This window comes from Trifolium pratense, linkage group LG3, assembly GCF_020283565.1.
Source record: "Trifolium pratense cultivar HEN17-A07 linkage group LG3, ARS_RC_1.1, whole genome shotgun sequence".
Classification (NCBI taxonomy): domain Eukaryota; kingdom Viridiplantae; phylum Streptophyta; class Magnoliopsida; order Fabales; family Fabaceae; genus Trifolium; species Trifolium pratense.
The window spans coordinates 43,984,316-44,007,591 of record NC_060061.1 but is presented as its reverse complement, the minus strand read 5'-3'; the positions used below and the strand labels follow the sequence as shown (position 1 = coordinate 44,007,591).

Here is a 23,276-nt window from a genome sequence, read left to right as displayed (position 1 = left end):
AGAAGAAAATTTTCCAAGTTGGGAAGAATTTAAAGATCTCCAATCTCCTTGCACTAAGTACTCTATCAACAACTTTCTAGTAGAATGCAATGATAATCTATTGTCAGTATTTGAAGGTCCTTTGGGTAAATGGGTTCAAGTTTTCAAGTTTAATGAAAATACAATGACTTGGACTAAAGTTGAAAGCTTAGGAAATTATATGCTTTTCGTTGGCAAAACATCATTTTCTGCAGTGACAAATATTCAAGGAATGGAAAACAAGATATATTTTCCAAGGTTTTATGACCAAAGTATTGTGTTTTATTCATTGGAAACACAAAAATTTCATACCTTTGAAAATGAAGTGGTGAATTTTGAGAGGGTAAGTGAACCACTGAATTATAGTTGGATTGAGCCAAGGTGGAAATAAGTTCCTGTATTGGAGAAAAATCTATTTTTAATTTTATGCTTTTGTTATTTTGAGATTTTTTTTTTGTATTGCATTACTAATGCAACTTTGTTTGGTGTGAAAGATATTATTGATCAATAGTATTACTCAATTTTATAATATTATAGTATTTGTTTCAAATATTTTTGTACTCTATTAAATTATAGATAAGTATCTTTCAATTGATCTTATCAAAAAAGTATCTTTCAATAGACATTTTAATTATTTCAAAAAGAAACACACACATACACACACACACCACAAAACCTACAAAACAACCATAAGAGGAGAGGAGAGTGAGCAAAAGGGGGATTACATCAATAAAATAAGAAAAATAATATTCAAACACAATTCTCGAACAAAAATAAAACATATATACGCTTTTTTTTCCTAATATTATTTGCATGTATCGATTTCCGTACTTGTGGGTGGAGAAAAGTTGATATCAATATTTTTTATACCCAAATTTGATGTTGAAATAGCAATCCTCATAAAATAAATAAGAAGTACTACATCCTATCAATAAAAGAAAAAAACTAATGATCTACCAATCTCTGTACCCACCAAAATGATACTATCGAACTATACAATCTAAACGATGGGTTGAACTGACTCCTTATATCGAAAGTCTTTCTGACAAAGGTGGTCAGGCGGCGGGTTCCGCTGAGCAGTTTGGCTAACGGCGGTACAAGTACAAGTGTATGGATGAAGAAAGCTTCTGCTTGAGAGGGAGCATGAATTGAAGGACTCACACTTGAAGGGGAGATTGTTGTGGCAAATGTGAGTTAAGTCTCACATTGCTTAGAAAACTGAAGGTTGAACACTTTATAAGTGAGATGACACATAAACCTAACACCTTAAGGTTTTGGGTTAAAGTGTGGTGTCCAACTCACTTGTATAGTTGTTCTTAGCCCAATGTGGATGATCCCCTGACTGCCCTCTCGTGACCCAACATTGTATTCTAGAATTTGAACCTTACAAAATACGGAACAAAGGAAGAGAGAGATACAAAAAATTATATTTTAATTATAATGTTTGCATCCTAAGATGAAACTGTTTTTTTTTCTTCCAATTTTTGCTTTGTTCACACTCACATTACTAATGAAAATCTTGTTACAAAAAACATTACTAATGAAAATTTGTTTTGTGTGAAATACATTAGGTTTTGGCTAGAGTTGGATAAGTGGTACGGTGCACGTTGCATCACTTGTCAATAACTCTATAACAAATATTACAAAACCCGCCGTTTAAACTGAAAGTTTATATTATCCATACAATTTTTTTAAAAAAAATGAAAATTATTTGATATGTTATTGAGACCCATCAAGATTAACGGTTTATGAATTTTTATTGAATACCGTTAATTTTGATGGGTCTCAATAACAAATCAAATAATTTTCAATTTTTTAAAAAATTGGTATGAACTATCAAATAATTTAAATCAAACTATTTTTAAATATAAATAATGCAAACTTTTTTTTTATTTTTTCTTCAAATTTTTCGTTTTGTGAGTTTGCTACTTAAGTAACTAGGGGTATTTTTGTAATTTTGAAAGCGAACAAAAGGGGAGCGAAAAGAAAAGAAGAAGAGAAGAAATATTCAGTGGATATCCATTAAACATCGGCCCATATCATTGGTGCGAATAAATACCTACCAACACTAGGTAAAATTAAAATAAAAAAAAAAACCCCGAAAGGGGGAGAAATTTACAAAGGAATCAGTAACTCTGTTTTTTCAAAGAGGGACGAAAGGTAATTTCTTCCAAATTCATATCATAAACAATTTTCTGTGTACTGTACGAGTTAATTCCATTTTTTCATTATTTTCGTCAGTGCTAATAACTGATTGCAATTTCCTAATAATTCCTGTAATATCAAGTGTCTGTTTGGATTGACTTATATTTGAGCTTATGCAAATAAATAAGTTTTATGTACTATTATAAATTTTTTAAGATAGTTTATGAAAAAACATCTTAAAAAGTTGCAATTTTTGTTAGTAAAATCTTATGAATTAAGATACAAGTTTATTTATTTGCATAACCTATTTTCATAATAAGCTCAAAAATAAGTCAAATTCAAACAGCCCCAAATTGTTACTTTTATTAGATTCATATTCTTGTGATATGATTTCTTTGAATTGTTTGTAATTTTTTACAATGAAGTGAATGAAGCTAGCTTGCTTTCAAATTATTTCCGCTTAAATTTTTAGTACTATGAGCTATGAAGCAGGAACACCAAACACTACACGTCAATACTGATAATGTCGGTGCCTAACACCTACATGTTTCCAACATCGGGACACGTCTAATTCTAAGAGTGTCGGTGCTCTATAGACTCTGAGTTTGACAGAGATATGATATATGATACTGTAGAACATTATGTCGTAGTTTGATCCATGTACCTGACTCCGCTTAGTGAGATAAGGAGTTGATATTTGTGCAGAATTAATACAATTTATACACTTTTTCCTCACTTCTTTTTGTTTGATTTTACTTTTCAAATTTTACTAATTTTGCAATGCAGTGCTAATTAGTTAATATAAGATTAATTTCATTTTGTATCATATACTAGAATGAGGAGACAGAGAGACCTCATGGAAGGAAACACAGGAGAGAAGCAACAATATCTTCCTCCACCGCAACAATACCCTTGGCTTCTATATTTAAACAACGAAAAAGGCGAAAAGAATCAAATATTTTGCAGCATATTAGATCCTACTGTAACTTGCACTACAAGTTTTGCAGAACTAGGGGATGCAAATCAATTGACTGCACAACATGGTTGGTTTCTTTTGGAAAATTGCATATCGAATGCTCACGAGATATTTCTTTGGAATCCGTGTAGCCTTCAGAAATTTGAGCTCCCACACCTTACATGCGATGTCGATATTGGTGATTGTATTTTGTCATCATCTCCGACTGCAACTGATCAAGTTTGTGACATATTTTTATTCTCATCAAACACCACTTCAATATTTTACTACCAACTCGGAGATGATCAATGGACTGAAACAGACTATCGTGAGGACCTAGTGATGGCTATGAAGAGTAAAAATGTCACTTTAGCGGCTAGATGCAAAATCTATCTTACAAACCCAATTTACTGCAATGGTTGCTTATATGCAGAGTCAATTGGATGCTATCTAGTAGAAATCGAGAAACATGGATATCGAGGGCTTAAAATAAACCCCATGGTTGATCTCATGCCAACACTTCCACCAACTAGATTTCACCGTATATGCCGGTTGTTAATTAGTATCTAACAATGAACTATTCCAAATTGAAATTTTGCATACACGAAATAAGGTTATTTCCGTCGTTGTCTACAAATTTGAATTTTCTCTATCGATGTGGAGAAAGGTGAAAAGCATCAAGGACAGAATGATATTTATATCCAATGTTGGCTCACCTTTTTCTTGTCAAGCAATTAATCCAGAAACTGAAGGAGGCCGCATATGTTTCACCCTTGCAAACAGTAATTTTGTGTATATTTATAACATTGAAGAGAAGAGTCTCATGTTTTCTCAACCTCTCCCAAATTTACCAGAAATGTCATCTTCTTTGATGTGGTTCATGCCAGATATAAGGTAAATTTCTAATTATATTACTAATACATATTTTTACAATTTATTAATATAAAGACTGTTTTGAATTTGATATGTTGTGTAGGATGAGAGCAGATATATTCAGAGAAGAAAGACGAAAAGCCAAAACTAGAGAAAAGGGAAGTATATGTGGTACAATTAATTTAAACGAGAAAGGGGATACAACTACTGGTGAATTTTACCTTCCATTTGATATGGTCGGAATGATTGCAAAGCATCTTTATGGATTTGATTATTTGCATTTTCGAGCTACCGATAAACTCTTCCGGTTAGCAGCACCACCAGTTCAATGGAATGCCATGTCAATGTTAAGGTTTGATGATCATTCAGTACTATGTCCTTTCCTTGTGTTCATAGATATGGACAATGTCTTCACTTTTGTGCATCTAAAACTCGGTCTCAAGTATAAATATAGCATTAAATTGCCGGAAGTCATTTTTCTTGGAGGCAATGCAAATGGTCGTCAATACTTGATCAATTCAGATTGTGAAATTTGTTACTCAAAAGATGGTTGGCTATTATTGACAACGAAAAATTATTCATTTTTCTTCAACCCCTTTACAAAAAAAGCGTTACACTCTGATTACTCTTCTCTCTACAACAAAAACCCTACTTTTCATAATGGATCATTCTATTTTCTTAGCAACAAAGGAATGTTGAGTGATATAAAATTAAGAGAAGGAAAATATTTTCCAAGTTGGAAAGAATTTAAAGAGCTCCAATCTCCTTGCACTAACTCTATCAACAACTTTCTAGTAGAATGCAATGGTAATCTATTGTCAGTATTTGAAGGGCCTTTTGGTAAATGGGTTCGAGTTTTCGAGTTGAATGAGTCAACAATGACATGGATCAAAGTTGAAAGCTTGGGAAATCACATGTTTTTTGTTGGCAATACATCATTTTCTGCGGTGGCAAACATTCCAGGAATGGAAAACAAGATATATTTTCCAAGATTTTATGACCAAAGTATTGTGTTTTATTCATTAGAAACAAAAAAATATCACACCTTTGAAAATGAAGTGGTGAATTTTGAGAGTGTAAGAGAACCATTGAATTGCAGTTGGATTGAGCCAAGGTGGAAATAAGTTTCTGTTATTTTGGGATTAGTAAAGTTGTTTTGGAGATCAATTTTTAACTTTATGTATTTGTTATTTTAAGAAACTTTTTCATATGTATGCAATGCATTACTAATGCAATTTTTTTTTTGTCTTCATAATTACTAATGCAAATTTGTTTGGTGCATGTGAAGGATATTATTAATCAATAGTATTACTCAAATATATTGCACTCTTCAAGCCACTAGGTTTGGTCTAGTGGTGAAGAGTTTGAGAAGTATGCTAACCAATATATATGTTGTTGAACGACATTAATATATTGTATTAGTTCCTATTAAGACGATACCAAAACTACTTTCTACAACATTTTTCACTTTCAGGAACTACTCAAAACCGTATCTTAAAGTATAAAAACCATTGGCAAATGTTTATGCAACGGTTTCTCAGGTGTGGAGTATACGCTGTCGCCTATTCTATGGGCAACGGTTTTTTAACTTTTGGCCACAGATGGCAAAACCTGTTGCCTATATTGCGGGAAAGGCTTTGGCTTCCTAGTATGTTTTAGACTACGGTTTTTATTAGGCCACAATTGTAAACGGTTGCCTGTTCATAGTGTATACATCCAATTAAATCATGACATATAAAGCGTTGCCTATTAATAGTGTATACATCCAATTAAATCATGACATATATATTTGTTGAGATATTTTAGAAACAAATCTATAAAAGTGACACTATAATATGATTTTTTTTTTACCACCAGTTAATTGAATGCATGTATAAAAATATTTTACACCGTCGGTGAATAAAAAATTAATACCTTGAAATAATTTACATGATCATCAATATATAAATCAATCTCTTGTAAAAAAAAAAAATTAAAAACCAAGAAATATATGAACACAAATATAGCACACACATGTATGTATCATTAATCCAACAAAAATGTTCATTGATCAATGCATTTTCCAAAATAATTCAAACTGTATCTTAAAATTTAAACAAAATAAACAAAGTAGCATAAAAAAAACATTTCTCAATTCTTTAAAAAAAAAAAAAATCTCTAAATCCGTTGAAGCCCTTGGACGAATAGTCATCACACACTCTTTTATCTTGTGATAATTTTCAACATTAACAACTTCTTCCTTTGACACATTGATAGTAATCCTTTGTATGAGACTCCCATTGTAGATGAGAAATTTGAGCATTAAAATCTGATTCTTAGCCCCAGTAAAGTTATTGATCTCCACCACCTTCAAAGATGACTTCAAGCATTGACAAATGTTTTTATAATCTATGAAGCCTATCTGATTTTCATCACCAACATATGATGAATATTCATCATCATCATCATCATCATCATCATCATCATCATCTGATGAATATTCATCTTCTACTTCTACTTTAGATTCTGACGAGTAATATTCATTTGGAGCCTTCTATATTAATGTATTAAAAATATATATATTAATAATAATGTATACTAAAAAAAAAGAACATATACATTGCTAGAAAAAGTTGAATTAAAATTAGAAAAATATGATATCTATCTCTAATTTTTAGCCAAGGACACAAAAATATTTAGAATAATTGTTTTTTAATTTTTTCAATAATTTAAAATTTTTTTGTGCCAAATTCACACACACACACATATAAGATAAACAGACAAAAAAGAAATACTTACATCCAAGAATCTTCCAAATCCTAAGTCAAAGGTTAGGAGCTCCAACATGGGGCAACCATTGAGCAAGAACAAGACTCCAAGATATTCATTGTTATGCAAGCTTGTCATTAATTTCAAATGTCTGGTATTCAATTTGTCTTCTACAAGTAGAGGTCCCAGTGCATTAGATAAAACCTTCAATATCAAATAATAAAAGTTATGATAATAATATATATATATATATATATATATATATATATATATATATATATATATATATATATATATATATATATATATAGTATAACATAACACATTACATATATAGTGAGATAGAGATATATATTAAATATTCAATCAATTTTAAAATGAAATTGGGTTTATTAGGGTACAATGTTCTTGAATTATATATGCACAATAAATCATCATAATTGTTCCATAAGAATATGATTAGATCAATTAATAAAAATATGTAGGGAAAATCTTAAAAACACAATAGATTTTTAGGGATGATACAAAATTGAGTATTGACTTTAATTTAAATTTACTATTTTATCCATTCTAAGTTAATTAAATGTTTCAAATTCTTGAACCAAAAACCCAAAAAAAAAAAATTGCTTGCACCTATAGCATATTTAACAAAGATTATATGGAACAAATATAATATATGGATGAAAATTATATACTTATATATGCACTAAAAAGAAAACAAAAATTGTATTACCTGAAGTATGAAACTGCACACAGTAAGAACCTTAACGTGCTTGAAATCTGTAATGACTTTGTGAATAAACTCATCTACTTTAGGATATTGGTATTCAAGGCCAAAATTGATATCAACCTCATTCATGTGTAAGGAATTTTGTATTTTAAAATAGGCCACATTCCCATAATATTTGAAGTAACTAAGATTTGGAGCATTGATTGTAAGTCGAGGATAATAAAACTTGCAACTATCAATTATTAGGGTTTTCAAACTCAAGTCACTTCCACCACATTCAAAGTTAGTACTCATCCAACAATTTTTTATGCTCAAACTCTCTATCTTCTTACAATTACATAACAAAATTTTGATAGCTTCATTTTTCAATTCCATCCATCCAAAAGAAACTTCTTTTAGACTATGCAACTTGATCAACTTAGTTGCTACAAAACCACAAGAAAATAATTTAATAGATTCTAGGGCTTTATGCTCATATACCTTTGTTGGCAATTCAAATAAGGCTTCAGGTTCGTCATATTCCTCATCACTCCAATCAGTATCAGAAAAATTTAGCGCCAAATCTTTAACACCATGTTGAGTAGCAAAATCAACACATCTTTTGACGATCTCGCAATCAGTTTCAGGATCTGACAATGTTAAAGAAAATTTTTCAATATTCGAATTTTGGTGGTGATTTTCGATCCATAATGTAATGAATTTTAGAAAATCATTTCTTTGAAATTCGTTAGATCTAGAGAAATGGTGTTCATTGAACTCTACATTGGTTGTGCTTTTCCACAAGTGCATCCAATTTTTGGCAAGGATGGATGTCCTTGCAGCTTCCTTGAATGGAAGTAGTGAAATGATAATGATAAGCAAAGAGATTGGTAACAAATTGATCATATCAAAGTTTTGAGACATGCCTAGCTAACTCTACGAATATTGGTGATGGAGGGGGTTTGAGACAAAAAGAAAGCAATGACTAAAAGATTCAAGGTGTTGTAATCTTATTTGAGGTTGATGAAGATTTTAGAAAAATGATATCTCCAATTGGACATTTATAATATAGTTTTTAATTTACAGAAATAAATTAATTAATTCTTTTCAAATGAAAAATTAATTTCTCAATTTTGAAGATTTTTTTATATTGGAAAAAAAACTTATTTCTATATAGAACCATTAATTCTATTATTAAATTTTTATATATAGTAAATATTCTTAAATGTTTTCTTTTCTATAAATATAGTCAATATTCTTAATTTTTTTTTCCTATATAGAGCCATTAATTCTATTTATCATTTGACCTTTATAAATTTTCTAATAAAGTTCAATTTTTTATTGGTCAAAACAAAAATAAAGTTCAATTTTTTAGTAAACAAATACGTATATATTCTTTTAAAATAAATCTCACAACGATAAATATCTCATTTTTGCCTGTCAAAAAAAATTCTTTTATAATAGAAGAATCTTGCCACTCTTCTGTACCCAAAAAAAAAAAAAAGAATCTTGCCACTCCATCTACCTATATTAGAAAAGAATACACATAAGAAATCTACCTATGAGTTTAATTGATATGCACCGACGGTGTAAATAGTTTTGCACAATCGTTTAATAAACAGTCATTATTTTGTCATGTCATATCAAGAAAGTGGGGTGGAGTGGGGTGATGTGGCGGAAAATATAGTTGGTATTGGTTGACAGTGTAAAATTATTTTACACCGTCGGTGCATATCAATTAAATCTATCTACCTATATTAGAAAAGAATATACATAAGAAATTCTCAGTTTGCTCCTTTTTATTTTTTTGCCACATCATTCAATTAAGGTTATTTTGTGTCTTTTGTTCAACCTATATTAGAAAAGAATCTACCTATATTAGAAAAGAATATACATAAGAAATTCTCAGTTTGCCCCTTTTTATTTTTTTGCCACATCATTCAATTAAGGTTATATGTATCTTCTTTTCTTCTATAGTAGATTTAGTAGAATATTAAAATGCTAAAAAATTTATCAACAAGATTTGAACTCTTGACCTTTTAGTTAACTTCTTATTAAATTAACCACTAAGCCATATCAATTAATTTGATATATTTTTGTAACCAACATATAATCAATATGAGTTAAATGTCCAATTGCAACCACAAAACCCCACTTTATTTGTTACTTCTCCCATTTTTTTTTTCTTTTTATCTAAAAACTCCCACAATTGTTTTTTTATCTACAAATCCAATTTTTTGTATGTAACCCAAATTCAAATTACCTCACTTTATATAAATTCAATTTTTTTATTAAATGAAAATCAATTATTAACTGGGCATCGATATATCCTATACATATTTATTAATTGGGCATCGACCATCTGCCACTTTTTTTTAATATAGGTAGATTACACATTTTTTTTTTTTATCTACAAGTCCAATTTTTTGTATGTAACCCAAATTCAAATTACCTCACTTTATTTTTATTTATTTTTTAATCTAAATTACCTCACTTTCTTTGTTACTTCTCCCACATTTTTTTTCTTTTTATCTACAAAAATCCATTTTTTTTAATTACCTAAAAAAATAAAATATTAATGCTATATTTGTCTACACATATTTTTTTTAATCTTACTTAAAACAAAAATAGTTGTCTTTTTATTTTATGTTTTCGTTTTTTTTTTCTGAAATTTTTTATAAAGTTTTCATCCATAAGCCAGCAATACTAATTACCTGAAAAAATAAAATATTAATGCTATATTTGTCGGTTTATTTTATATTTGTCTACACATATTTTTTTGATTTTTTTTAATATCAACTTGATTTATGGACTTCAAGCCAATATTCAATTAAGTTAATTTTTAATTCAACTAAATATATTTAAGAACAAAACTTAGAAACAGTTTTTTTTTGTACAACCATAGAAACGGTTTTTACTGTGACCAATTAAAACATGACACATGGATTAGTTTATTCCATATCACTAATTTCAATTTTAATAAAATTCACGTTGTCAATTCGAATTTCGTCGAGCAAGTGGAAGAGAAGAGTAAAGCGATGGAGATCACCACTACTCTTTCCTTCAATTCATCCCTTCCTTTTTCACCATCTCAACTTATGGCTTAACAACATATATATATCTTCATCAAGGGGAGGACTTAAACGATTTCAGTTCGTTGGCCTTTCATCAAAGCCTCTTCATGTTATATGGCTGCAAGATTCTCCATGGCTAGGGATTATTGCCATGTTTATACTGTTGTTGTTGTTGTTGTTGATTTCACTTTCAATGATACAATCAATGTTGATAACTGGTGAAAATTAAAAACCCTGTTTCACTTTTAGATTTTTAGATAACGGTGAACTGACAGAGTTTAATAAATTATTAATGACTAATAAATTAATTCAGGTGTCGCGTTTTAATTGGTGAACAGTATCAATAGTACCTATGGAACTGTTTCTAAGTTGTGTCCTATATTTAATTAATTTAATATGAGAATATGGTGGGAGAAAAACAGTCTTGTTTCTATGTTTTGTCATATATTTAATTAATTTAATATGAGAATATGGTGGGAGAAAAACTGAAAAACTCCCGAAAAAATGATGAGACTAAAACAATAAGAATTCTCATGTCATCTCGAGGGGATTGGTCTCTGCAGGGTTGCACGGATGATACTTTTAGTTTAAAAAAAAATTAAATACAAAGTTGAAAATAGTTGAAAAATAAATGACATTTTTTTAAAAGATTTTTATTTTTGGAAGATATTTTGTTGTTGATATAAGGACTAATTACTTTTTTGAGAAATAAATTCCCTTTTATTTTACCGGAACAAAAAATTCATTTGTCATCAATACATTGGTCATTCTTTTGGAATAGATTGACCATCAATACATTATGCAGAATCTATATTTAGTCTCACGGAACTTGTGTTTTACTAATATATTATGTTGCCTATTTTTTTTTAATAATTTACGTGTTATATTCATATTAATATGAGAACCTAATTTTTTTTGTTATATCTACGGGCCTTATATTTTTACTCATATATTAATAAAGTTGTATATATTTTTATTAATTTTACGAGTTATACTCATATATTAATACGAGGACATAATCTTTTGTGTGAACTCTGAGTGACCTATGTTTTTCTTCTTATTAATAAGATTTCCCGTTCTTTAATAATATATGTAGAACCTATATTTTATACTCATATATTAATACGACTGCCATTTAACTTGGGAGCTGCAACCACCAACTCTTTCTATGAGAAGTACTTTACGAAATTCAACATTATTACATTTATTATGATAGTTCTATGTTGAAGTGAGTTGAATGTAATTGAATTATTATATTTGAATATTCACTTTCTTTTTTTTTTTTAAGTATTTCAATATTCACTTGATCATTGAGAAAACTTCTATAGAATTGATTTTTAAAAGTGAATTAAAAAATGTTATTGCTAACGAGTACTCCCAGGACACTTTTTAAGCATTCCATTTAAAGATATTACTCCCTCTGGTCTTACATATGAGAGAAAGTTTATTTTTTAGATTAATTAAGAATCTAATGTATTTGATTCATAATATGGTCTAAATATATTAGATTCTTAATGAAATTAAAAAGTAAATTTTCTCATATTTATAGGACATGAGGAAGTATATTTATTAAAAAAGTAAAATAATCCAATTACCAATATGTTGACTTCATACATTTCCATTAAAAATTCATCAAAATTTACTATTTAAGATACTTAAAGAGTACCCCAGAAACACTCGTTAGCATTTTCCTTTAAACAATGCCCCAAACTTCCTCTAAATTTACAAAATGACTTAACATGTATCCATCAATTCATTGTATTGTATTGTATTTAACGACATTATATATTTTTATATTAAATTATTTTAAAATAAATTTAAATTTTGAATTTTTTGTCTATTGTGTACCAATATATTCAATAAAACCTCAAATTATCTAAAAAATTACTAAAAGAAGAAAGAAAGAGTAAGACGGATGTTGTTTAATATTCCTAAAAAAAGAGTAAAAAGTATATAGATTTTATTTTTTTATAATGAAAAAGTATATAGATTTAATTCTCAATTTTTTTTAGTTTTCACCACCAATATTCGGCTCACTAGACCGCCTAATATGATTCGGGAGTCAGTTCTGATATAAAATGATTCCAATTCCTTTTTGATCGCAGTTGCGAGGATCGAACCGTAATATTTTCAACCAAATTCAACATCAATCACCACTAGACCAACTATAAATGATTGATGATTTAATTCTCAATATTTATTTTGATAAAAACTTTGATTCTCCGATAAGTTTCCAGAACAATGATTCAATTATATTTATTAATGTGCTTAAAAAAAAATATTTATTAATGTTACTTACAATAAAAATAGTAAAATACTATTAAATCATTTTGAAAATTGAACATGACTTAAATAAAGTAGTTACATAAAAAATTAAATTTTTGATCAGAAAAAAATTATTGATCAGAATATATTTATTTCCCGCTAAATTCTGAATTATTAGTCCCATTTTTCTAAGAAAGAGTAACTTAAAATTAATTAAGATTTGTTTTTTAACTTGAAATTAATTAATCTAAAACATTTATTGAACTCCAAAAATGTAAATAGTAGACTCTATATCCATGGCTTCTTTTTCCACTTGGCTTAAATTCTCACCTCAAGACTCTGTCATCACACAGTCATACTGAAAGAGAAGAGAGAGAATCGATGAACAAAAAGTTTCAGATCCTGTTCTTCCTCTTCCTCTTCAACTTCTTCTCTCTCTTTCTCTATTTCTTTCATCATCACTCTTTTCTCAACCCTTCTTCATCTTCAAAATTTGACCACAAAACTTTGACAAAAAACCCACCTTTTCAACGACCCTTTGAAAAGTTACAACAAACCCATATCTCAAAATCATGGCCAATTCTACCCTCTTACTTACCATGGTCACAAACTTCAAATGACATTCCTTTAAGGTCATGTGAGGGCTATTTTGGAAATGGGTTCACGCGCCGGGTTGATGTGGTTTCCGGTGGCGGTGGAGTTGGTGGAGGTGGTGGGTGGTTTAGGTGTTGGTATAGTGAGACTTTGAGGAGTTCGGTATGTGAAGGTGGAAGGGTGAAGATGGTGGTTGAGAAGATTGGTATGGCGAAGGGTGGTGAGAATTTGGTTGATGTTATTGGGAGAAGTGAAGATGAGGAGTTGCCTTTGTTTGAAAAGGGTGCTTTTGAGGTTGATGGTGGTGAAGGGTTTGTAGATGGAGGGAATAAGATGATTGTTGATGATGAGTTTTTGGATAAGTATGTTCCTAGAGGTGAGATTATGAGACATACTATGCGTGATTTGATTAGTAAGATGAGGATTGTTGGAAGGAAAGAATTTGATTGTGATCAGGTGAGGATTAGGAAGATTGAATCATAAATTTCTTTCTTTATTGGTTAGTTATTGATGTGATTAATGAAATTGTTGTCGTTTTTTTTCGTTGAGTAGCCTAATGGCTATAAATTTACCCGGTGGGGAATTCTGAGTTCGAACTTGGGCTTCTGCATATATAATGCGATGTCCTGACAACTGAGCTATGCTTAGGGAGATTGTGAAATTGTTGTCTAGTTTATAGTAATTTGGATTTTGCTTGTTATGAAGTCAAAGTTGTATGTTACTTGTAGTTTTTGTTTTTGAATTTGATGATGTGATTATCTAGGTGTTTATTGGTTAGTTAGTGTTTAGATTTGGTTGAAATTGCTGTGCAGTTAATCATAGTGTTTAGATCAAACTAAGGAAAATCTAACTAACCAAATAACACCATTGAATAAACCAGTTTAACAATAATCAATGGTGTTTAGATTTGGTTGAAATTACTTAGATCTTCGTAGATCAATGGTGTTATTCATAAAATTCAAGATCTAGAAAAAAATTGGGATCTCAAATCTCAATCCCTAACAACAAGATTAACTCCTTTTCAAAATTCAGAAACCATAAAAAATTATTACACTAACATGTGCAGAGTCTTTTTCCTTCCATTTTTTCCTCACATCGATTCCCATCCTCCTCATACCCTAAACCTCCATCAACTCACATCCCCTCAGAAACAGAAACAGCAAACCATCACTCTTATTTTGAAGAAGACGGTGAAGAACGAGAGGAATGGGTTTGCAGAGGGAAGAATGAGAGACTACAAAGTTTCAATGGGTCAAGAAATTTGTCTTTGAGTATATTATATAACATGTTTAGGGGATTTTGACATGAGATTCCTTTGATTCTTTCTTCCCTAGATATAATTTACTGTAATATTGTTATATATTTTTTTTTGCTTTTTATATGCTTTTGACACTGTAAAAAAAAAATGCTTTTGACATGTGGTTTTTTATTTGCAGTGGATTGAGGAACCAACGCTTCTGGTGACACGCTTTGAATATGCTAATCTTTTTCACACTGTTACAGACTGGTACAGTGCATATGTTTCTTCTAGAGTTACTGGCTTGCCTAATCGACCTCATTTGATCTTTGTAGATGGACACTGTATGGTATGCATGATTAGTTTTGAAAAATCTGCTTCATTTAGTTTCAACTTTTCTATGATGTTCGTTTGCTTACTTTCTCATTATGAAAACTGGAAAGCATGCGGCATCTTTATGTTGTTTGGTTTGGATGTATATTTCCTAAGCAAATGATTTTTTGCCATTAGTGGTTGACTTAGCAACCAAATATATAGGAGTCAAAAGTAAGGTTGAGATACCGAAATAGTAGTCAAATATATAACAATGGGGTATATTCACTTTGAATTTCCACACTTAGGTGTTATTGAGTGCTAAACTATTACGTTGTTATCTCATTAGTGATAAAAATCCCGCCTTTACAGGTAGGAACTAGAAAGAAAACCCATTTCGTCAATTTATCGTGCATGATTTATTTTTGTTGAAACAAAGATGAAGGGTCACCACTATATCAATGTGGGATTTAGATCTTCTAAAGTGAATAAACCAAGAGCTGTTATTTTAATAACCCCATGATTTGTTATGGTGTACCTAACCTTTGATTTGTTAAGAAGTGGTTAAGATTACTCACTTTACACTCTAAAGTGAAGTGTTCATCGATGTGTATAAGTTAACGTTTTGAAATTTACTATGGCATTGTCATTTGTCAACAAACATTAAACCTGCAAATCTGCCAAAGTTTGCCAAACCTGCAAATTTGTCAACAAACATTTTCTCCTGTTTATGACAAAAATGGGGTTTTCTCTTTTGAAATCCACATTCTTTGTTATTTGCATAGATTGATTTTCAGTGACGCTCTTCAGAAGGAGCAGTGACGAGATCAAATGTCTGACCAGAAAGGAACAGAATGAGAAAGGGATTTATGGATGGTGAATGAGAGTGATAGAGTTATGGTTTAAATTTGATGTTTATGGACCATCATAAGAATGTGTGGAATCATATAATCTAATGGTGAAAAAGAGTGGTCCAACATGGACCAATCTTTTCATGCATTGCCTTTAAGACAAGTTCTGAAATTGTTTCTGCCCAAAATATTTGTGATAGGTAACCCCTTAGTTTGTTAGTTAGTTAGGTTAGGTTTTGGTGTTTATAGATAGGAGGAAGGAAGCTATCTTACCATTTAAAATAGAGCCAGGACCTTTGGCTATGGAGGTGAAGACCCTCAAAGTTGTGCTACATCTTTGTAATTAGGGTTTATCCTTATTTCTTAACAAATAAAGATCCCAGTTTCTACCAAAATTGTAGAACCTGCCAAACATGAGTTATTCTTTAGCACGGTTCTCATTAAGGTGGACCCCACCATTTTTAGTAAAATTCCACATCCTTTTCCCTCTTTTTGTTGACAAAACGCACTATTTTATTTAAAATTGTGTGGTCCACCTTTGGACCCTTTTTTAGGTCCTTATTAATAAATAAGAAGAGTAATAACTTCCTGTTATCCATACTGAACTTGTAACATTCATCTTTGTGTTTCATGAGTAGCTGGTTGTTGTTTTGGTTAAATTTGTAAATTAACAATCATCTTGCTGAAGTATTGCTGTTTTCTTCGTTCAACAAACATTATATAAACAATTAAACATAAATGTACTACCATTTTCTTAGTTTTATTTGCCTTGGCAGAATACTTAGTTAATTTATCAGTTTCTTCCAATAACTTTCAGGCTCCACTTGAAGAGACATGGAAAGCGTTATTCTCAAGTGTCAGATATGCTAAAAACTTCACTGGAACAGTTTGTTTTCGTCATGCTATTCTCTCACCATTGGGATACGAGACTGCACTGTTTAAAGGGCTAACAGAAGATATATTCTGTGAGGGAACTTCTGCACAGGAATTGTGGCAAAAACCCGATAACCAAAAAACCGCGCGTCTTTCCGAGTTTGGAGAAATGATTAGAGCATCATTTGGATTACCTTTAAACTTAAACCATCCCGGGAAACCAGTCTCCGGAGGACATAATGTCCTCTTTGTTCGTCGAGAAGATTATTTAGCTCATCCACGTCATGGTGGTAAAGTTGAATCGAGACTAACTAACGAGGCAGAAGTGTTTGAATCCTTGAACAGTTGGGCATCTAATTATAAAGGATGTAAAATCAACCTTGTCAACGGATTATTCGCACACATGTCGATGAAGGAGCAGGTACGAGCCATCCAAGATGCGTCGGTGATCATTGGTGCTCATGGTGCTGGTCTTACTCACATAGTATCTGCATTGCCTAAAACTGTGATTCTAGAGATTATTAGCAGCCAGTTCAGACGTCCACATTTTGCGTACATAGCACGGTGGAAAGGGTTGGAGTATCATGCAATTAACCTTGACGGATCATATGCCAATACTGAAACTGTGATCAATACGCTGGTCAGCATAATGAAAAGCCTTCGATGTTAATTTTTTGGACTTGAAAACTGATGATATCAGAGCTTGAGTATTTGAATGACTGGAAAATCGGCGATCTTTAACCTTTTTTTATAACTACAGTACTGAGATTGGTTTGGTTAATGAAGTGGTGGAATTGCTGATATTTGGTGGAGAGGAAATAGCGCTTAATTTAACTTAACAATTGTATCATGTCCATGTTCAACTGAAGAAGGTTGCAGAATTCAGTGTCATGAGAAAAGAGTTGAAATTGTCTTGTAATTTTGTAGCATATTGATTAGTGAACTGAGTTGTTGTTGATAGTACCTGGTGCAGTATGTGGCATGTTGCAGCTACATTTGTTACCTTAATTTGATCTTTGACCCTATGTTGTATACAGATGAGGGGTCACAATAGTTTGTTTTGTAAATTTATACTCCAACACATGTAGGACTATGTTGTACAATAGGTGATTTCTTACCTCTATTCTTTTGTTGGAACCATTTTGATACAGATACTATGTTATTGAGAATTGAGGTAACACCATACAAATTGCATTGGGGTGTACATCAATCAAAATTTTAGGTGACTAGTTTTTTGGAAGATTTTGTTAGACTTAATTGTAATTTTAGTCTGTCTAGGGCTTGAATTTTTTGACTGGACGAACTTGACCCGGCCTATGTTGACCCCTAATATGAACATGACTCAGGATTTTGTTCTAGAAGTTTTGACAAAGCTGATGGTAGAAGAGGTAGCTGCTGATGCAGGGAAGGAGACTTGCAAAACACTTCACACTAAAAAAGTAGTTTAGCGAAGTGTTAGGTAAGGGAACAATACACATACTTGTGAAAATGGAGCTTACTCCCTCCGTCACACGATGAGTCAGCCATTTGTAAAAAAAATTTGTCATAATACTTGACCCATTTCAATTTTCTGTTATTTTTCCATTTCTATTCCTTATAGGAGTAAATGCTTTTACGCAAACTGCTTTTCTATTAATTACTTGGACAGAAAAAGTGCATAGTAGACCGCATTTGTTGCTCTCCTTGCAAACTTTTTTTTCTTCTGGAAACACTCAATGTATGTAGGGTAATTACTCTTAACATCAGATTGAGAAATACTCCATGGAAATATGAATAGGCAAGTAGTGTCCTTATAAATAGAGACCTACTTATAAATACTCATACCATAACGGTTTATGTAAAAAAAACAACTATTCCAAAACTATATCATCTAAATTAAGAGATTGACAGTGTTAAACATGATTTTGAAGTAGAATCAGTAGAAGATTCTCTAGATTTGAAAAATGATTCACATGAAGATAACTTTGAAATAGAAAGAGTTTAAGACTCTCTAGATTTGGAGAAAAATGCACATGAAGGTGATGCACATGGGGTGAATTACTAGTATTGATGATGATTCTTTTCGGCCGAAAACGTGACAGCTTTTTATCAATGCTTTATTGTAACAAGAAACAATCATTATTTTCTTAAAATTGGATTTTAGTATAAAAATAAAATAACAAGGGTAATTTGGTAAAAATAACATTCTCTCTCATTCATTTATACACTCTTCTTAATATGTATGAAATGGTCATCCAACTCACTCATTGTAGAACGGAGTTAGGGGAGTGGCTAGTGGCTACTCCATTTAGATGAGTGAGATCCTAGATAAATTTGTGAAGTAGTACTCTACATCATGGAACGAAGGCTTCTACATGTAGTTTGATTAGAGGATGAATAATTTCTGATGTTTTCTCTCTAGGCCTCTCATGTACCCTAAATATTTCAATTTTGTCCTTGCTAAAAACTTCGGTTTCTGCCAATCGAAGTTTTTTTTAGTTCAAATTCAGGAAAAATTCGGTTAACAGAAACCAATTTTTTTTTCACGGCAAAAGAAATTCGGTTCGTAGCAACCGAAGTTTTTATTGAAGGACAAAAAAAGTAAAATCAAGAGGGGAAAAGAACCACTGAGGGCCTAAAGAAAAAACATCATAATTTCTTCCAAAATGCACAATTTGCAGGTGTTAATCAATTAATATATTTTTTTCTTGATCATGAAATAATTCCATCCAATTTATTCATAAGATTACTATAGCTCTGCTTGGTAAAAAAAAAAAATTACGGATAACAGATAAGCTATCTTATAAATAACTTATAAGCTAGCTTTTAATTTATAAAGAATAAACTAGTTGATTGAATTTGTAGTGTTTAGCAAAATTAGCGGTTAAACTAGCTTATAAAAAAATATGTTTAATTAATATTTAATTTTTTTCAAGTAAAATGATATGGATAAAAGTGGAAGAAAAAATAATAAGCTATAAGCTACTTGAAATAAACAAGATACTTGAAATAAATAGCATTTAAAAAATAAGTTAAAAACTAATAAAATAAGCTATAAAAATTAGGAGAATGTTAACTTGTGCCCTTAAGGCACATGTTAAGGAAGCAAAAATAGAAATTATTAAATGTTAATTTATGCATTTTGACTTTTGAAGCATTAAATTTCTTATATCATTGAATATTGAATTTTTATTTTGGTATATCTTAACCTGTGCCCTAAGAGTACATGTTAACCGCACCCTAAAAATTATTACCAGCAAGTCTTTTAATTTATAAGCTATAAACTATATTATTGGCCTTCCAAAAGGCTGCCAAATAGACCCTAAGCTATAAGCTCTTTTGACGTCAAAATGAATCCAATAAGCGGATGAGAAGCGTTTCAGCTTTAAAATCCATTCGTGCAATAAAATAGGCCGCCAAAACACGTTTCTCCATTTCAGAGGGGTATACTTTACGAGTCTATACCATAAATCTGTTTTCAATTCTTCCTATATTCTCAATTAATCTCAATAAGGTATCTTCCGATTGATAAACCCTAGCATATTATCTTATAATTCATATCAAAGTTAAATTATTCGTTCCATTATTCACTGCGCCCTCATTCGTTTTCAAGCACACCCCACATGTTTGATAAAATGCCTGTTAGATAATTAAGAAGACTTAAGAGCATGTCCCATTTTTTCATTTTATTTGTAATTGTAAAATTTATCATCTTATTTATTCTCACTATGGTGGGTGTTGTCAAATAATGTCGATAACAACACCATCATTATTGTTCTATGATACACTATTTAGTACAAAGTGTTGCAAATACAATTTCCACACTGGTTCGGAGTTTATGAGCATCGACATTGAATTGACACAGACACACACAATGAACAATGTCAATTACAATCTTGGTGAAATTGATGAAGATTGTGTGTTAATTTTTTGTGACAGGTGATTGTCGTAATGGTGGTGTGTTTTCCTTCAACGCCCAAGAAACTGGCAATGAGCATTGCATGTTCCCTCTCTGGTGCTGTTATTTTAGCTGTTGGGGGGTATCTCTCTTATGTCAATGTTGAACCCCAACGAGCCCGAACAATGGCTCGCGATAAGTTCGTTTTAGATACGTTGAGAAAGAAGTATGGTTACATCCCTCCATCAGAGGTTCGAAGAATGGCTCGCGATGATTCCCTTAAAGAACATAAGTGAATGAGACTTTGGGCTTAAAAATTACATATAGTGGTGCTGCTGCTGATTGCTGAAAGATTTAGGTTTTTCATTCTTGCTCCTCTGTATTCCTTTCATTTATTGATTCTATAAGTGAATGAAGAATAAATTGTTATTGGTAATGTTCACAACCATGATCAAAATATTCATAGTTGTACCTTCATCTGAGTTCTCACAATGTGTATAATTGTTCTCATATGAAATGTTTGTTAGGATTGGTCTGTTTCAAAGATTCTTCTTTCTTAATGAAATAGTTGTATTGGTATTGGAGGCATCAAATCGGTACTGTTTGATCGAATTTTACTAATGAAATGTCTCACCAATTGATTAACTCCTCATTTTCATTGGTGTTGCACTCAATTAAGGCCTTCTAAATGTTTCTTTTTGTACTTGAATGAAACAAACATATGTTCTTCTCAATGTAACTGGAAACATACTTTCAGGTTGAGTATATTGGAATGCATAGCTTTATCTAGAGATGTGTTGGACAGTACACTGTGAATATATTTTTTTTGAAAACTTGGTATCCGGCCTTAGGATACATTGTGAACATTAGCAGGTTATTAACTGCAACTAAAAACATTTAGTGATAAACTGATAGTAGCCTGAGCCAAAACTTAATGATTTAGTGTTACAGAAAGTGCTATTGATTGGTGACATTAACCACTGTTACTTAGTTCAGTGATGTGTTAATGCAGAATGATTGCAGACACTAAAGAAGGTACTTGTCTTGCAATCAATACATACTTCGTAGACCAAAAATGATTGACGATGTATTTGGTAAAAAAAAAAGTGGATGAATGTTTTATTTACTTATCAAGTGATTAAAAGAATATTAATTATTTTGGGCCACCTTTGTACTAGAATCAAGAGGTGTTTTAAATTTTGTCAGATAAGAGCATTCACAATGGAGCACTCCATTTTTGAGTACTTAAATGGTCCCACATAGACACATCATCAATTTATTATTTTTTTTAATAGTTCCTAATAGGTACTCAACCTCTCCAATGGAGCATTTCTTAAAAAGTTCTAAAATTGGTCCCATCAATAACTCCACATCATTAAAATTTGAAATTTAATTTAAAATAATATTGCCAAATTAATTTTTTTTGAATATATTAAATAAAGTAGGTCCCATAAAAAGAAGAGAGAGAGAGAGAGTTCTTATATTAGAAGTGGTACCTATTAGGTACTAAAATGTGTTGTGTTCCAATGGTAGTACCTAATAAGTACCATGAGTACCTAATAGGTACTACACCATTGGAGATGGTCTTAGACGCCTAGAAATATCTTTCATAGTTTAACCTAGCTCTTGATTGATGAAGCTTATTTTCAGATAGTATTTAAAAGGCCTTGCATATGACTATCATAGTATGCAATCTAAAGTTGTGCATGTAATGCTATGCTAATTTTGAAAGCCATTTTGAGTTTAGATATCAAAATTCTCAATCTTTAAAGTATTTCATTGCTTCCTAAATATTCCTTTGAAATCTCAATTTTCTTAAATCTATATATATAGCATATCACTACTTTGAAAAGCAATTATTTTTAAACAATGTTTTCAGCATTGTTAATCCTTGTCCATTTATCTAACTTATGTATATTACGTATAAATGAGGTCTCACATCGACAGCAGGATGTCAATTCACATCTTTGCAGGATGGTAGTGATAATTTTTAACTATCCATCCATCATCCATATCACCTACCCGACGATATCACACCTAGCTAACATTCGAATCCAATAAAGTTAACACCGACAAACATCAAGCACGAGTAATTTTTTTCCTTATAATTTGTATGTTTTGGGACACTACAGCTAACAAAAAAATATTTACTATTGTTTAATTAATTTTATAGATGACCCATAGCCTAAATCACGTGAACAGCAACTTTTAGCTTGCCTAAAAAATTATTAAAGTGACAAAGGGAAACTCAAAGTGTTCCTACCAATGTAGAGCCAAACGTAAAACGAATTTATTTATTCACACCAGATATTCAATATAACTCAGTCATTTTTTTATTTTGTTTTTGCACACTTAACTTTAAAACAGACATGCAGGGTCTTTTTTTTTTATGTTGTTTTGGTACGACAGATTTTTTATAATAAAAAAGAAAGATAATCTGAAATTGCTCAAAAGGTTATTTATCAATGACCAAGGGAAACTCAGTCTTCCACTCAATGTATAGGCTGCACAACATAAATCTCAAGATTAAGAGTAAATTATAGTCTTCATCCAACAGAAAATAACAAAAAAATAGACAAATATCAGAATGGCAGAAATGGCGGTGTCTTTTGCTATTGACCAACTGCTTCCATTGTTAACCGCAGAAGTAAATCTTCTCAAAGGTGTTCACAAGGAATTTACAGACATTAAAGATGAACTCGAAAGCTTCCAAGCCTTCCTTAAAGATGCTGATAGAAGAACTGC

At 31.0% G+C, this 23,276-nt stretch overlaps 2 protein-coding genes across 2 annotated transcripts; one reads left to right on the top strand and one right to left on the bottom strand.

The window, feature by feature from the left end:
• Nucleotides 1-6,137: 6,137 nt before the first annotated feature.
• On the bottom strand, nt 6,138-8,372 carry LOC123913383 (putative F-box/LRR-repeat protein At5g54820; the record flags this gene model as incomplete). Its single annotated transcript, XM_045964101.1, has 4 exons — nt 8,132-8,372; nt 7,473-7,999; nt 6,770-6,943; nt 6,138-6,521 (listed from the first exon to the last, which is right to left on the bottom strand). Coding segments are annotated over exons 1-4 (1,326 nt in total), but the record flags the coding sequence as incomplete, so codon positions are not given.
• A 4,710-nt stretch (nt 8,373-13,082) lies between these two features.
• Nucleotides 13,083-17,894, top strand: LOC123916778 (beta-1,2-xylosyltransferase-like). The gene is made up of 3 exons (XM_045968308.1): nt 13,083-13,837; nt 14,818-14,967; nt 16,599-17,894. The coding sequence occupies exons 1-3, from the start codon at nt 13,169-13,171 to the stop codon at nt 17,322-17,324; spliced, it is 1,545 nt and encodes a 514-aa protein (XP_045824264.1). The 5' UTR covers nt 13,083-13,168; the 3' UTR covers nt 17,325-17,894.
• The last annotated feature ends 5,382 nt before the right edge of the window (nt 17,895-23,276 follow it).